Source organism: Dysidea avara, chromosome 9 (assembly GCF_963678975.1).
Source record: "Dysidea avara chromosome 9, odDysAvar1.4, whole genome shotgun sequence".
Taxonomy (NCBI): Eukaryota; Metazoa; Porifera; class Demospongiae; order Dictyoceratida; family Dysideidae; genus Dysidea; species Dysidea avara.
In genome coordinates, this window is record NC_089280.1 from 20,805,945 (window position 1) to 20,821,165 (window position 15,221).

The 15,221-nt window shown below is 39.8% G+C and overlaps 2 protein-coding genes across 10 annotated transcripts in view; one reads left to right on the forward strand and one right to left on the reverse strand.

Moving 5' to 3' along the window:
* LOC136265619 (uncharacterized) overlaps positions 1 to 13,094 on the reverse strand; it is a 40,801-nt gene extending 27,707 nt beyond the window's left edge. For 4 of the 9 annotated variants that reach the window (XM_066060508.1, XM_066060511.1, XM_066060509.1 and 1 more), the window contains exon 1: positions 3,682 to 3,812. Coding sequence is in view for 3 of the 9 variants with exons in the window: in XM_066060514.1 (XP_065916586.1) it covers positions 3,682 to 3,700 (19 nt within the window). In the remaining 6 variants the exon portion in view is untranslated. Of the gene's footprint in view, positions 1 to 3,163; positions 3,225 to 3,681; positions 5,608 to 5,675; positions 5,899 to 11,568; positions 11,652 to 11,844 lie in introns of those variants that run through there. The other 5 variants (XM_066060514.1, XM_066060507.1, XM_066060513.1 and 2 more) reach the window with 4 other exon arrangements.
* Positions 13,065 to 15,057, forward strand: LOC136265618 (TNF receptor-associated factor 4-like). The gene has a single exon (XM_066060505.1). The coding sequence runs from the start codon at positions 13,194 to 13,196 to the stop codon at positions 14,871 to 14,873; it is 1,680 nt and encodes a 559-aa protein (XP_065916577.1). The 5' UTR covers positions 13,065 to 13,193; the 3' UTR covers positions 14,874 to 15,057.
* The last annotated feature ends 164 nt before the right edge of the window (positions 15,058 to 15,221 follow it).

Sequence of the window (15,221 nt, forward strand, 5' to 3'; positions counted from 1 at the left end):
GTCTAGCTGATGAACATTTTCAACAAAGTGTAGCTTTGGCCAAATCTAACTGTGAGTCTTCCCTCATAAACAGTTATGCCGAATCCTCTAATCCTGCTATCTATCACTATATTAGAAGTTATACTAAATCTGGCACAATACCACCTACTGTACATCTCGATGACACTACAGCTTCAAGTGATGCTTCCCGAGCTAGTCTGTTCAATCGATACTTCCACTCAGTCTTTACAGCTCCAACATCTTCTGAACAAACCATTCCATCACTCCATCCAGATCAAATAAATTCTCTAACATTCACTGAGGATGAAGTATACTATGTTCTGTGCCAACTTGACCCTAACAAAGCTACTGGTATCGACAAAATTAGTCCCAAGGTCCTCAAAAACTGTGCTTTCTCACTAACCCGTCCATTATGCCATCTTTTTAATCTCAGTCTGTCAACTGGGTCAATTCCTGAGGAGTGGAAGATTCATTTAATTGTACCTGTATACAAATCAGAAGATAGATCTTCAGTAAAGAACTATCGTCCGATCTCCCTCCTCAGCAACACGTCTAAAGTCCTTGAAACTTTAGTTTATAACAACATAATCAACCACACACTCAGCCATATCACAAATTGTCAATTTGGGTTCCTTCCTGGTAGATCAACTACCCAACAACTGTTGCTATACTTGAACAGCATTCATCAAGTCACCACTCAAGGCCATCAAATAGACTCTATTTATTTGGATTTTCGCAAGGCCTTCGACAGTGTTCCACATATGAAACTGCTAAATAAATTGAAGTCTTGTGGAATCTCCGGTAATCTCCATAAGTGGTTCAGCAGTTATCTACATAATCGTCTACAATGTGTAAGAATCTGTAATTCCATTTCCAACTTACTTCCTGTCCTGTCTGGGGTGCCTCAAGGTAGCACCCTTGGCCCACTGCTCTTCCTGCTATACATCAATGACCTACCATCTGTCATAAAATTCTCAAGTATATTCCAGTTTGCTGATGATACCAAACTATCTAAAAGTATTGCTGTTTCTTCTGACCAACTGTGCTTACAAGAAGATCTCAACCATTTATTCACCTGGAGTGTTAACAATGATTTTAGATTCAGTGTACCCAAATGCATCCACCTGAGTTTCAACAGTAAATTCACTACCACATATTCTATTGATGGCTGCCCACTCCCACAGCTTCTTTCTCATCGTGACTTAGGTTTGCAGCTTTCATCAGATATGTCCTGGTTCAAGCACTATCAAATCATAACTGCTAAAGCCTATAAATATTTAGGACTGCTGAGGCGTGTCTTCCATAGCTGCCATTCTATCAGAGCCAGAAAACTTCTTTATTTAACTCTAGTGAGATCTCAGTTAACTTATTGCTCACAATTGTGGAATCCTTATATGATCAAAGATACCACTATTCTTGAAAAAGTACAAAGACGAGCCACCAAGTTCATTCTAGCTGATTATGTCAGTGACTATAAAACACGCTTACTCCGGTTAGGTATCTTACCTCTAATGTATATGCTCGATCTCTATGATATTATGTTCCTTGTCAAAGCTTTACAACAGCCATCTTCTCAATTTAACATATACAACTACATATCATTTAGCTCTTCCAACACCAGGTCTTCGTCTACTAACAAACTAAATCATGTCCGCACTAATAGTAACTATGCCAGAAACTTTTACTTTAATAGAATTCCCAGGATATGGAACCAATTACCTTGCATTGACATCAACCAGTCCCTACCAGTCATCAAAGCTACTATTCAGAACTATTTATGGCAACATTTCACCACAAATTTCTCTCCTGACAATCCCTGCACCTATCATTACTGCTGTAGATGCAGCAAGTGCTATGATTCTGTACTGACAATTAACTTTACTACATAAGTTTAATTAACTCCCGGCTGCCAGCACAGGTTGCTGGCAGACCATCAATGCAACTTTTTCTTCATCTATACCCACCTACACATGTATAATTGTAATTGTATGTTGCATTGTAAAGCATTAATAATAATAATAATAATAATAATGGCCGCAAATGAGTTGCTGTCTCATTGATACCATATCCTATTCTTGGATTTTGTTTTTACACTTTTATATGCCGACCTAGATTTGTTTCCTGTTAGTGCAGTGATGTACTATTATCATACTATAATAAATATTTGTGACAAAATCAGTCTTATATATACACAAGACTATCTTCATATGGACATCAATACAGCATTTTAAAAATGTGTATGCATCACTTCGTATACTTTACCTACACTGCTGTACCATACGCAAGGAAATTTTGATGCAAGAAAAATTTGACGAATTCACATTTCAGCAGATTTGATGAATAAAATGTTGACGAAAGAATTGTAGACAAAACCTGTACTTTTAAAGACATTTTACGAACTTAAGTTTGATGAATTTAATAGATTCATCAATTTGGTTAAATTTTTCTATTGTCAAAATTTCCTTGCGTATGGTATGCAAGGTGACTAATGTACTGTGAATGCTAGCTAGCTATTGACCTTCTTATTCCAAAGATACCTATCTGTACGTGTCTTAATACGATACAACAGACAGTCATCTGCAAATTAGGTGACAAGTAGATTTAATACAGCTGGGAAAGTCATATATAAAAACAAGAACAGTAAGGGGCCCAATACAGAGCACTGAGGTACTCCACTGGTAACGTTGACAGCTTCTAAAATAGAACCATCACAAAAATTTACTATTTACGGTTGGTTAAAAGACCAAATACAGTTAATTGTCTCTCTGGTAATTCCATAGTAGCTTAACTTTAACAGTAGGAGTTTATGGGAAACCTTGTCGAATGCCTTGCTGAAATCCAGCAGTATGCAATCAGTTTGTGTTTTGTCATTTAACTGGATGCTAAGTCATGGACAGTTAATAGTAGTTGAAGATCAGCAGAAGGTTTTTGGTGGAAGCCAAACTGATTGGTTGAGAGGATATTGTTACATTCTAAATGCCCCATCACCTACAATTAAATAATGTGTTTGAGAGCTGACTGTTTTATTAGAATATATTTTGTGACTGCTCTATTAGAGTATATCAAATCAGCTAAAAACTGTAAAAATAAGAGTACTGTACATTTGATATCAAATGCAGCATTATGCATAGTGTGTTCATGTTTTGCTGCATGTATTTCTTACATTCACATTGCTTTAAAATCTTGTATTATATGCTGGCATAATACTTGATGCTTTTGCTAGCCTGTTAATATACAATCATACCAACATAATTGGCACAAGCACATTAATTTTTTTTTTAAATATTAGCGTTTATAAAATACAAGTGCACCTGTAGCTTATAGCAGTACTTTCCTATTGTAGTTACTACACAGTAAAAAGAAAGTGTTCGAGCACCCCTACATCTATTCTTAGATGGCCTTTTGTAATAAAGCACATCTTATCTGTGCTTGGCAGCTACTGAGTTACACATGTGTACATTTTGTACTGATATTAAACATTACCATGTTTAACCTTTTATTAATTAAAATAGTATGAAGTATGCAACCATTGAAATCACTACAGCAGATCTTTGGTGACAATCAATTTCACCATTACCAAAGTTTCTCAAGTAGTGGAACAAAGAATTAAGCATATTACTAAATGGTGCAGTGTCAGTGTAAGATTCTACTCCACTGTATTTGCTTCGTATGTAGGCCTACCTAGTATGCAGTTGCTCATCAACTCGCTATGGATGATCCACAGTCAGAGCTCAGAAATGTACTGTTTTGGGTTTCTTTTGTGATTTGTCAGAATTCCCGCATCAAGTTTGTGAGTATATACCAGGAGACAACTAAAAAGGAAAGAAAACAAAAAACATAATGTAGTGAGGCTAGACTTTAGTGACATCACACAATGCACATGTGTGTTTTTCAGTTTGCTGTACAGATGTAAAAAAAATGCACTATAGCTGTTTGAAATTATAGCTGTTGATTTACACACAATATGTCTCATGTTTGAAAATTGTTGACTCTCTTAAAACTGGGAAAAAACTGTGATGATTTATTGCCATTGACTTTGAAAATTGTAGCAGCCTGCTGCTGAGTACTGACAGGGTAGCAAAAGGTAGAAGCAGTACTTTCCAAGTATTAATTAAAAATTCTCATTCACTTTAAACTTTTCACACTGATACAGTAGATAGGCGTTCACTGACACAAACTGGAATCATTTTGCACTTTGTAATTCAACTGTACAGCCTCTGACTCGCACATTGCTCTACAGGACTAAGGGACCTGTGAAATAACTTTGAAATCTCCCTTATCTGGACCTCTTTTATCCAGGCCCAGACAGTCCAAATTAGTCACATGCATGTGGCCTGTAGTCTATTGACAATAAGATGTTTACGTGTTAGGTGGCTTGTTGATTCTAACTACCACTTGGTTGCTAGGTGATAAAAAAATTTACAACCCAGGGGAGTGACCACGAATGCTCTGTAGTGACTTCCCCTTCTACCCACTAAAATGTATAGTAGCAATAGTAACATTGCAGAACAGTTAGCTTTACTATATTAGCCAGTTACGGATATTTCTGAGTATACCAGACTACCTGGATAAGAGAGGTTCCACTGTATCTGCTATAAAATAAATTACATGGATGACTCTATAGCAAATAAATTTCTTCAATTATCCCTGTTGCCTCTCTATAATGTTGATGATTCTATCAGAGTAATTTAATATTGACTGCTCTACTAGGGTATATTGATCAAAGTTACCAATATTAAAATTCCTTGAGGGTGAATTAAAAGCATGCAACCAATAATGCAAAACTGACAATCAAGCTTAACAAGTTGCTCTACCTTTGAGTTGGGAGACCAGGCAGCAAATTTCTAGTGTGTAGCTAGTTGACAAGTTGAAATGATCTCAGAATTTCATCTTTGCAGGCAAGTCCATATTATATTGTTTGGTCGGGAAATTTGACTAAATAAAAAGTACTGGTCTGGCAAGAGCACTCAAATTGCGGCCTCCTGAGATTCATATGAATATTACAACAAGCTATTTTATTAGTTTAATTTTGTGTATTGATCTGTTATGCACCTATCAATGTAATCCCCGACTACCACTAATACGGGCTGAGGTGGGGGAAGGTGGGGATTTGCATCACTGAAAATTACAATTCCCCACCTACTGGGGATGTACTGGCAATGCAAACCACGACCAAGTCTCGACTTGTACCCCCGGGAATACTGGGGCTAGGAGGGGATTTGTACGGTTGTGTGGCGTTGGTCTAGTGATGAGTTAGTTCGAGTGGATTCTAGTACGAACGTAGTAGCTAGTACCCGAGACACTCCTTCCTAATTTACCTGAAAGCACACACCTTTGCTGTCTGAGTGAATTTCTTTAGTGAAGATAGATCCCCACTATGTGGGAGAAATTTAGCGATCAATTCCCCCACCATCCCCTACCCTCAGCCCGTATCAGTGGTAGTCGGGAATTACATTGATAGGTGCATTACAGTCCTGTAAAGTATTAATAAACAACTAAATAAAACACTACTTGATTCATACAACTAAATAATTATACTCAGCCGCTCCCAGTGACAGCGGACAGCATTATATTCAATAATGCTATCACTGAGAGTATTGGCACCCAGGGATGAAAAGTGAAACATGTGCAGTCTACAAATTGTCACATTTACAACTGAAAAGGTAACTCCATACCTCACATCCTTAGTTACAGATGAGATTAGTTCCTCTCGTCGCCAATGACAGCAACATTGATTTTAATAAATGCGCAGCAATTATTTCCATTAACTGAGGGTCATGGACTCATCCGAATGAAAACAAGCCTAATGAGTCACGCATAGCACCATAGATGGTTCATCTACAGTCACAAGCAGCTAATCAGCAATTAGTATTTACAAGCATAAGCGCCTATAATATTATTATACTGAAGGATTCGCAGAAAATTAAAACGCAAAAGCAAGTGAATTGTTACCTGGCGTCGATGTTTAGCAAATGTCATCAATGTTTAGTAAATGTCGTCGATGTTTAGTAAATATCGTCGATGTTTAGTAAATGTCATCGATGTTTAGTAAATATCATCGATGTTTAGCAAAAGTCGTCAATATTTAGCAAATGTTGTCGATGTTTAGCTAAATGTCGTCAATGTTTAGTAAATATCAACGATATTTAGTTTAGATCTCAATTTTTGGGGTTTTGAGACAAATGGCACCCCATACGGGAGGGGGGTAGTGGGGCTTAATATTGATAGGTGCATTAATCAATCACGATCTGTTCTTCAGCTGTAGCTCTCGTTTCTTTCTGTTGTAGACATAGCAGCACGTCTGTTTCTATCGCGTTCTCTGCGTCTAGCTAATCTGTAGTCGTGAAGTGACAGCTAGCTAGCTACATGATTAGTTCGAGGATTAGTTTACGTGCCAAAAACAAACCTTGTATTAGGCATTCCAGTATCCGAGATTTTTAAATTAAAAAATTCTCCGTATATTCCCCAATAGAATCCTGGCACAAAATGACAACTTGTGTTTAACTTGGGATTGCTCCGTCGTCCGAGCTCCAATGAGGATGAAAATCACTGTGGGGTTTGTCCACACGCTGATCATCATGAAAATCTTAGTTTTATTGTGCACGTTACATATAAGTAAGTTTTGTGTTGTTTTGTAATCTTTTCAAGCCTCGTAATGTATTCTATGTAGAATACTTTTAAAACGTACTGTCGGGTGAAAGGTAATCACTGGTGGTTATTTTACAGTGCATAGTTACTTCATTTGGGTTAGCGATTTTTCATCTCTAGAGCAATTTTCTGATGGCTGTGTCATCAGCTCAAAAGTGTACAGAGCTCTCAACTGGTGGAAATCACTTTGAGTGAGAACATACGTGAAAATGAGTGAGACTGGTATGAAAATGAGTGAGACTGGTATGAAAATGAGTGAGACTGGTATGAAAATGAGTGAGATTATGTAGAGGAGACTCACCTGCAGTATGTTAATCACACTCCTAAATGCAAAGAATTTCACTTCTAGGTGGTCTGGGGTATGAGAAAAGTTTGCAATTCAAGACATTCTCAGATGCAATTTTGATCGAAAGTTTTTTTTGGACAAAAATCATACAGATTTTAATCACATACATAAAGGGATTATATTATTGCATATAATGTATACATAGTTATTATATAATTCATTGTTTGCTGCTGTGTGTCCTGTTATATTCTAATGCTGCTTTCTTCACAGATTTGAGTACCGCTTCTGCAGGACTGCATTTATGACAAGGCTCTGTTTTGATTATAACAGATAATGACCTAAATACATAGAATAACTTTACAGCATGGAAATGACTTAGTAGCTATATAATAATTGCATGTTAAAGAAATAATGTGAAGTCAGTTAATTAGCTAGCTATAAGGTGTGTGCATGCAGTGAGTTCAATGATGGCAATGGGAGACTTTTTGTTTACATGCATGGCTTCTGCTGATGGTTGGTGGCTGAACAACCCTAACATATGTAAATATAATTACACTCATGAATACAAGCTGCAATATAATCAGATACTACAATATAATTAAGTGCACCCTTACGAGTGATCACATGATGCTAAGAAACGGGCTGCTTTGGTTCAAGATTCATGCTGTGAGTCAGAGAGATTAATGCGTGCGTTTAGAGGTGTTGTGAGTGAGAGAGTGAGATTTTGCTCCAATGCGTGATACTCCCGCAGAATGAGTGAGAGTTGAGAGCTCTGAGTGTAGCCACTTCAAAGTCAGCATAACAATGACATAATTGAAACCACAACTCCACCTTAGGTATTGTTGCATCATTGTGGCACCTCCACTTTAGTTGTTTACCTTTATAAGTTGTTAACTTGATGTTTTTACCAACTTGAGATAGTCACTTGCCTATGGATATACACCATTGAGAAGTGTGCAGTAGGTGAAGCATATCTTGCTCACCACAAAGCATACAAAGATCGCTGAGATCCAATAAGACCTGAAGTTACTCTCATTACATGTACAAACTTACAGCTAGAGGCAACTGCAGTTTCAAGATAGTCCATATTGCTAGATGGCTTCCTGATTCAATTGTGCCATTTTTCCCTTTAAAATGTCCAAAGTAGCTAATTCCAACCCAACAAACTATATATTTCTGAGATTGGCAATTAACACTCTTTATCTATTGAGCATATAAAAAGCCCGTTTTTCCAAAATTTAAAAGTCGGGCTGGAATGCCTACTTGTATTCCTTTCTTCAGAAGTTTCTCTTTGTCTTCTGCCTCTATCATTGTCTCTTCTTCTGAACGTTTCTTGTCTAAGCTCTTCAATCTACACATTGCTTGCCATACAGAGGAGAGGGTATGGTCATACATACAGTTGAGCACTACCAGTGTGGGGCTGTCCGTGTTCTTACGTAATCTCTTGGGAATGGTCAGACGTACGAGACTATTACCAGTTTTTGATTAAATTGTTAAACAGTTTATTTGTATGTTCTAATTTATATCTTCAAAAAATATATATATATTAAAAAAAAAACTACCAGTGTGGGGCTGTCCGTGTTCGTTACATAAACTTTCGGGAATGGTCAGACTTCCGGTCGGACGTATGAGACTACTGCCGATTTGTGGGGCTCACTCAGGCTCGCCCCAATGAGACGGACATATTTCTATACACGCGCCCCGATTCACGTGGGTGCCGGTAAGTTTATGGTCCCACCCTCATATTTCAGCATGACCTGTTTTGCCTCTTTCCCATAAATGTGTCGTACTTGCCGTCGTATGGAGTTTTTTTTTAACCCAGGCTTGATGGACTGCCCTTGCTTACCACCCCCAGCACAAAGAAAGGCACATGCTGGACAACTGTAAAAGACAATAGAAAAACAGAGTAATGCAGCCAGCATGTTACTCTGACAAGCAGGACTCCACTTGCACTAAATCCATTGGTGGTGGAACCCTAGTGTAAGCACCAATGGATGAACACGTACCTTGAATGCACTGAATAGCCGAACGGAGCAGAGAAAAACCAAGACAACACCGAAGCCAACCCTGAGTATTCATCACCCTACTTAGCTGATAGGAGGGAAGCCAGACGCTTGTAGAAAACTGTGGCTTCGTGAGCCAACCCCCCTGTTGCCGACATGACGATAGGTGTAAAGGAAGCATGCTCAACCTCACGAATTCTGACCATAAGCTCGACGCTTGATATTCTCATGCTTCTTAAAGGTAGAAGAAAGCAATGAAGAACTGTTAGATGGGGCAAGCGGATTAAAAACACGAACATCAGTAAAACATCTCTCAGAACGACTACCCCAAAAACCATTCATGGCAATGTCCAAGCGAGCCCCTTCTTGAGTATTTGAGGTGGAAAAATGGAACTCATCAGGATTGTGGATGGGCTGCAGTTCTGGTTCAGTACACACCTGGGAGCACACCTCTGTCAAAAGGGTAGCAGTGAGGTCCCTTATCTCATTGTGGCGAAGGGAAGGTAGTCCCCCTTCGGACAAGAGAGCACATGATCCACAGAGAATGAGCCCCACAAGCACAAAGAGTTGGAGTATGGAGGGGAGGCCAACTGTAACGCAAAGCCAGGGCATCCTGAAAGGCGGACTTACGTGGAGCAAAACCATGCTCATTCAAGGGGAGAGTTATAAGCCAATTTAAAGCCCCCTTCACAGATGCTAGCTCTACTGCACGCTGCAGTGTGGGTTCCAACTGCTGATGCAATTCAGAAGAAGTCTTAGAGTAAGTGTCTAACTTTGCTTTGCACACAGAAGATTTTCTAGACTGTTGGAAAGAAATAGCCTCAATAAAGCTCTTAGAACGGCCATGAATGCACAAACAAAGAGGCTCAGCAATATGATGGGAAGCAGCCAACTCATTGTTACTTGTGATAGTTGGAATAAAAATACCCAGGCCTCCCCGACGAGCAGGAAGAGCAAACAATTGTCGCAAATTATCACAAGGCGGTGGACAGCCTGATGAGGTAGGAATAAACAGTTGACGAATCACATCCTCAAGAGGTTGAAAGATCACACTGTCAAAGGGGACAGTCAGAGAAACAAACATCCAATGGATCGACAAACCATGTGTAAAAGCACAGTGAGCAGCATGGGACTGACTCTCCGCAAATCTAGCCAAAACAGCAATCTCTTCAGACCAGCCCTTGATCTTGTCAGCAACAAAGGATTGTATGTAACTCTCTGAACCTATGGCAGCCCCTAAATAAGGACGGCCATTACTGGTAACTCTGATACCAGACCCACTGAAGGAAGAAATAGAGTCTTGAAACAAATGATCCTTCGTAACCAGCCAAGTCTTGGCCACATTGACAAAGTACCCAAAAGAAGGGCCTAACTCACAAAGGCACCATTCACACAAAGCACCTAGTTTCCCACAAGCACAAGCATCATCAGCATACCAAATTTGTTCGACTCCTGATGGTAGTTGCTGCATCAATGGAATGGTTGCCAAGGCATACAAAGACATATCTAAGGGGTCACCCTGTGTAGTACCTTCTTCAGACATTAAAACCTCTCCAGAGATGAATAAACAGGGAAGGTATAAAAGCCGTAACGGAACCGGAACGGAATGGAACCGGAACGGAACGCTACCCCCTCCTTTAATTATTTTTTATTGTCATAATTACATTTTGTGTTCATTTTCTACATGTAGCTACATGATTTCACCTCAGCTGAATCCTATAGCCCTATCGTCGACTTCTACACCAACTGCATCAGCGATAATTTATCATCTCCAAATAGTGCACTGCTAATAGCACGTGACCGTAGCACGTTCTGCCCTGCTCAGTTGCATTTTGGTGACGACGGATAGACAACAGCGATGATAGACTTTGACGTACTTAAGTGAAGATACAAACTTAAAGCAACAAAATCTACTGAATAGCTACAACTTAAGTGGAGATTGTAGAAGTAGCCGACAGCCTCGTGCTAGCGAACCCGAGTTCAGTACTGTACCTCCAATGTTGTTAATTGTATGAATCACACACTTGTATGCAGTGCTGTGCAGTTTATCTAATTTAATCTAGCTTGAACAGTGCAATAGCTAAGTACAATGATATCGATCTCGAGTCTCGTACATTATAGCTATGAAATGATATCGTATTGCTACCGCCATAGACTAGCCATATTAAAGGTACGTATGGTATAATTATGTTGTCTATGGCCACAATCGGGAAAAGGAGGATACGATGAATCATCATACTCGTCGATAAGGTAGCTGTCATCACTATTAATTTTGGAGATGATAAATTATCGCTGATGCAGTTGGTGTAGAAGTCAACGATAGGATTCAGCTGAGGTGAAATCATGTAGCTATATGTAGAAAATGAACACAAAATGTAATTATGACAATAAAAAATAATTAAAGGAGAGGGTGCGTTCCGTTCCGGTTCCATTCCGTTCCGGCTTTTATACCTTCCCGAATAAACAAGCAGGGGATCGATATATATATATATATATTGATTAAAATTGTTGCAAAAAGGGGACAAATCTGTCTCACATTGTGCAAGGCTACTACTCTATTCAGGGAATTAAAGGCATTACTTGCATCAACCATCAGGATGGCATCACAGTCCTCACAAACAAATAACTCACGCACAGAATGGATAGCAGCCTCCACACAGGCTATTTGTCCAGCACAAAGTTGTAAAGGCCCCGCAGCCATCATAATATCTTCTCTAATGATAGAAAAACTGCCTTGGCCACCAGACACCTCACTACCTCACACACACACACACACACACACCAATGGGCCAAACACCCGGCTGTTTGTCAAGAGCAATCAGACAAAAGCTACAAAAGGGGCAAGAATATCTGGGGAGACAAAAGATGAACAAATGTGTCTAGCAAACAAAGCAATACACAACTCACTTGAAGCCGAATAGAAGGCAGTGCAGAGTCATCTCCAGCAGCGGGCATCCATTCCCTAAGGGCCAGCAGCACCAGTTGTTTGCAGAGCCGCAGAGCGAATAACACAACCATTTAAAGCATCAAACACAACAGGGTAGGATACAGGGGGATTGGTAATAAACAGTTCAAATGAAGTGGTTGAGCAGGAGGATGTTTAGATTTAAGAACATCCCATACAGAATGGGCATGGGGCCAGGATCTGCCTTATCATCCAAGTTCAACACCCCACCATTGTGCTGACTAGCTAGGAGTTGTAGAGCAGCCTTTGTCCTTCCCTCAAACATCAACTTTGCAAAAAACATGAGATGATTGATCATTCTTCCGGGCAACATATTTAGACATGAAACGGGCTTGGATTGTTCTTCCCTCGTGCAGAAGTTCAGAAATATCTCCATTCTTCCATAAAACAAGACGTTCCCCCAATCACTTTGCATTACCAGTTGGTTTGGCACGAGGACATGTACGCTGTAACAATAGTGAGCTGGCCACAAATACAGCCTTGAGAGTAATGGACTCCAGGGCAGTGACCTGACCCACTGCAAGACAATCTGGCAAGCTCATACACAAAGGCTTTACCAGCAGAGCCACAAGAGGTGTCAAACACATTTCTTTGGCACCGAGTCACTTCCTTGTAGGCAGCATTCAAATCATCACAAAAGCTAGCTGCATCCTTAGCACCCCAGGTAAAATTTGGCTCAGCAACAGGGGGAAAAGCTGGAAGCTCAGGATGATGGATTAATTCTAGAGCAGTAGGACGAGTCAATATAAATATAAGTCAGGAGGACGAGGGGACTCATAAGGGGTAGGGTCGAGTGTTCTTGAAAGGGAATTCTCCACCTCGCCAGGGAGGGCAGGAGAAGGGGAGCGAGTCAAATCATCCACCGGAACAACAAAGCGGCAACACCGCTTTCCAGAATGATTGGTATACGTCTCAAAAAATCGGCTAAGGGGCTGATCCAAGCATAGATATTATATACTACGCACCCGTAGTGTATAATAATGGCCTTCCAGATCTTAGCAGAGGCCTTGCCTGCCTCACGTTGAAATTGACACGGAGAGATGGTACGAGAACCCAACTGAATACAAGGACAGGACCCACAGGATAAGTCTTCGGTTAATAACTTTACTTGTAAAGTCCCACAAACAATATCCACGGTCTCAGTCCCAGGAGCTCGTGGAGCTCTTCTAGACGCCATATTCGAATATTCGAGGTCACGTGTTCCATTATGGAGAGCCGTCGTATGGAGGAGGCTCGATATCAGGAAGCTTGGTGTCTACAAAAAGAAGTTAATTGGGTCTGAGTAGAGTTGATGGCAAAGATGGTTGAAGGCACTGCTGCAGCGAGTAGGGGCGGATATGATTATCAGCTCGTAGAGACTCCGCCAGACATGTATTTGTGTAAAATTTGTCACCATCTGAGTAGAGAACCTTATCTTAGTGTGTGCTGTGGTCACACATTTTGTAAGACGTGCATAGAGGAACCACCGGCGCCGGCCAAGTTGTCGCCGGCACTATTTGCAGGTCTCGGTATTAAAAAACTGAAACCAGCGGAGCGTTTCCATTTTGAAAACATAACTGCATGTCCAATGTGTAGAACAAAACCATTTTTGGCTTGTCCAAATAAGCAAAATGAGCGGGCAATCAAAAGTCTCCACATATACTGTACCTACAAGGAGAAAGGGTGTGAGTGGCAAGGAGAAGTAAATGACATTGATAAGCACCTTCAGAATAGTACAGGTTGTAAATTTGAAAGCGTTAGCTGTTCTAATCAGTGTGGAAAGGAATTTGAGCGTCGACACTTACCTGATCATGCTCAGGCATGCCCACAACGTAAGGTTGATTGTCAGTACTGCAGTATTACTGGTGAGCACCAGTTTATTGAGAGTGAGCACAAAGAAACGTGTCCAAAGTTTCCATTACCGTGTCCAAATAACTGCAGTGTCATTGACATATCTCGTGAGGACATGGAGAACCACAGAAATACTTGCCCACTTGAAGATGTTGAATGTCCCAATCATTGTAGCACAGTTTTACAGAGACAAAATTTGATCAGTCATGTTGAGACTGAGTGTCCACGTCGTGAGAGTGAATGTCAGTATTATCACATCAAAGGAGAATATCAATTCACTGAAGGAGACCACAAAGAGGAGTGTCCCAAGTTTCCTCTACAATGTCCTAATGCTTGTGAAGAATCTAGCATGCCACGGGAGAAAATAAATGAGCACAAGGAGGTATGCCCATTGGAGATGGTTCACTGTGAGTATAACAATGTTGGTTGTGAGGCTAAGGTTATGCGCAAAGACCAGAAGCTTCATGAGAAAGAAAAAATGGAAGACCATCTGTTACTTACAAAGTCAAAACTTGATAGCGTAAATCAGGTAAACACTGAAGCAATGGTTAAGCTGGAAGCACAGTTTGATGCAAAGATTAGCAAGTTGGAGGCCCAATTGGAACAAAAGACACAGTTTATTAATGATATGCTTTTCAATAATCTTTTTTGGGCAAAAGAACTTGAAGTGTCAAAAACTAACAAATGGGATGAAAGTCCACTGCAGATAGTGAAACTGATAAATTACACTGAAATGATAAAAGAAGGTACTGAATGGACAACTAATTATTACTTTGATAATCCAACATCATATAATGCAGCTGTACATGTAGAATTCCACTTGGTCCCTGCTGGTCGGGGTGTTGGCAAAAATATCCATCTGTCCATTTACATATGTGCTGGGAAAAAAATCAACAAGAGAAGTAGTACCAAAAGTAGTGGGAATAATTTAAGATTTGAATTGAAGTTGTTGAACCAGATAAGTGACAGTAGCCATCGTTCAGTGTCTGGAAGTTTTAATTTGCGTTATATATCACTGATGAAGGAAGTTTACAGAAATGACACTTTGATTTCCAATGAAGCTATCTTCAATGCTACTAGTACATGTCAGTACCATAGAAACGACAGTGTGTTCTTTCTAGTTAAGTTTGTGCACATTTAAGTATGCATTTGTAGATATCTGCTATGTTTAAGATGTTTTTGTAATAAGAGGATCATGCATCTATATTTGTTTGTACAGTTTTAATGTGTGTACATTCCATACATGCAAACATGCATATAGCAGAGGTGTAAGAACAGAATTTATAGTATATATGAACCAAATAAAATAATCACATTGTAATCAATTTATGAGGTTTGCACGGTCTACGAGTGCTTTTGCTAAGAGGACTGGAAACATGCCCTCACAGGTAAAAATTAAAGAATAATTGGCTTAAAGTTGGGAGCAATTTCATATAGTTGCTTCTTTATAGCTATGCACCTGTCACTTTTATTAAAGTATACAGGTACC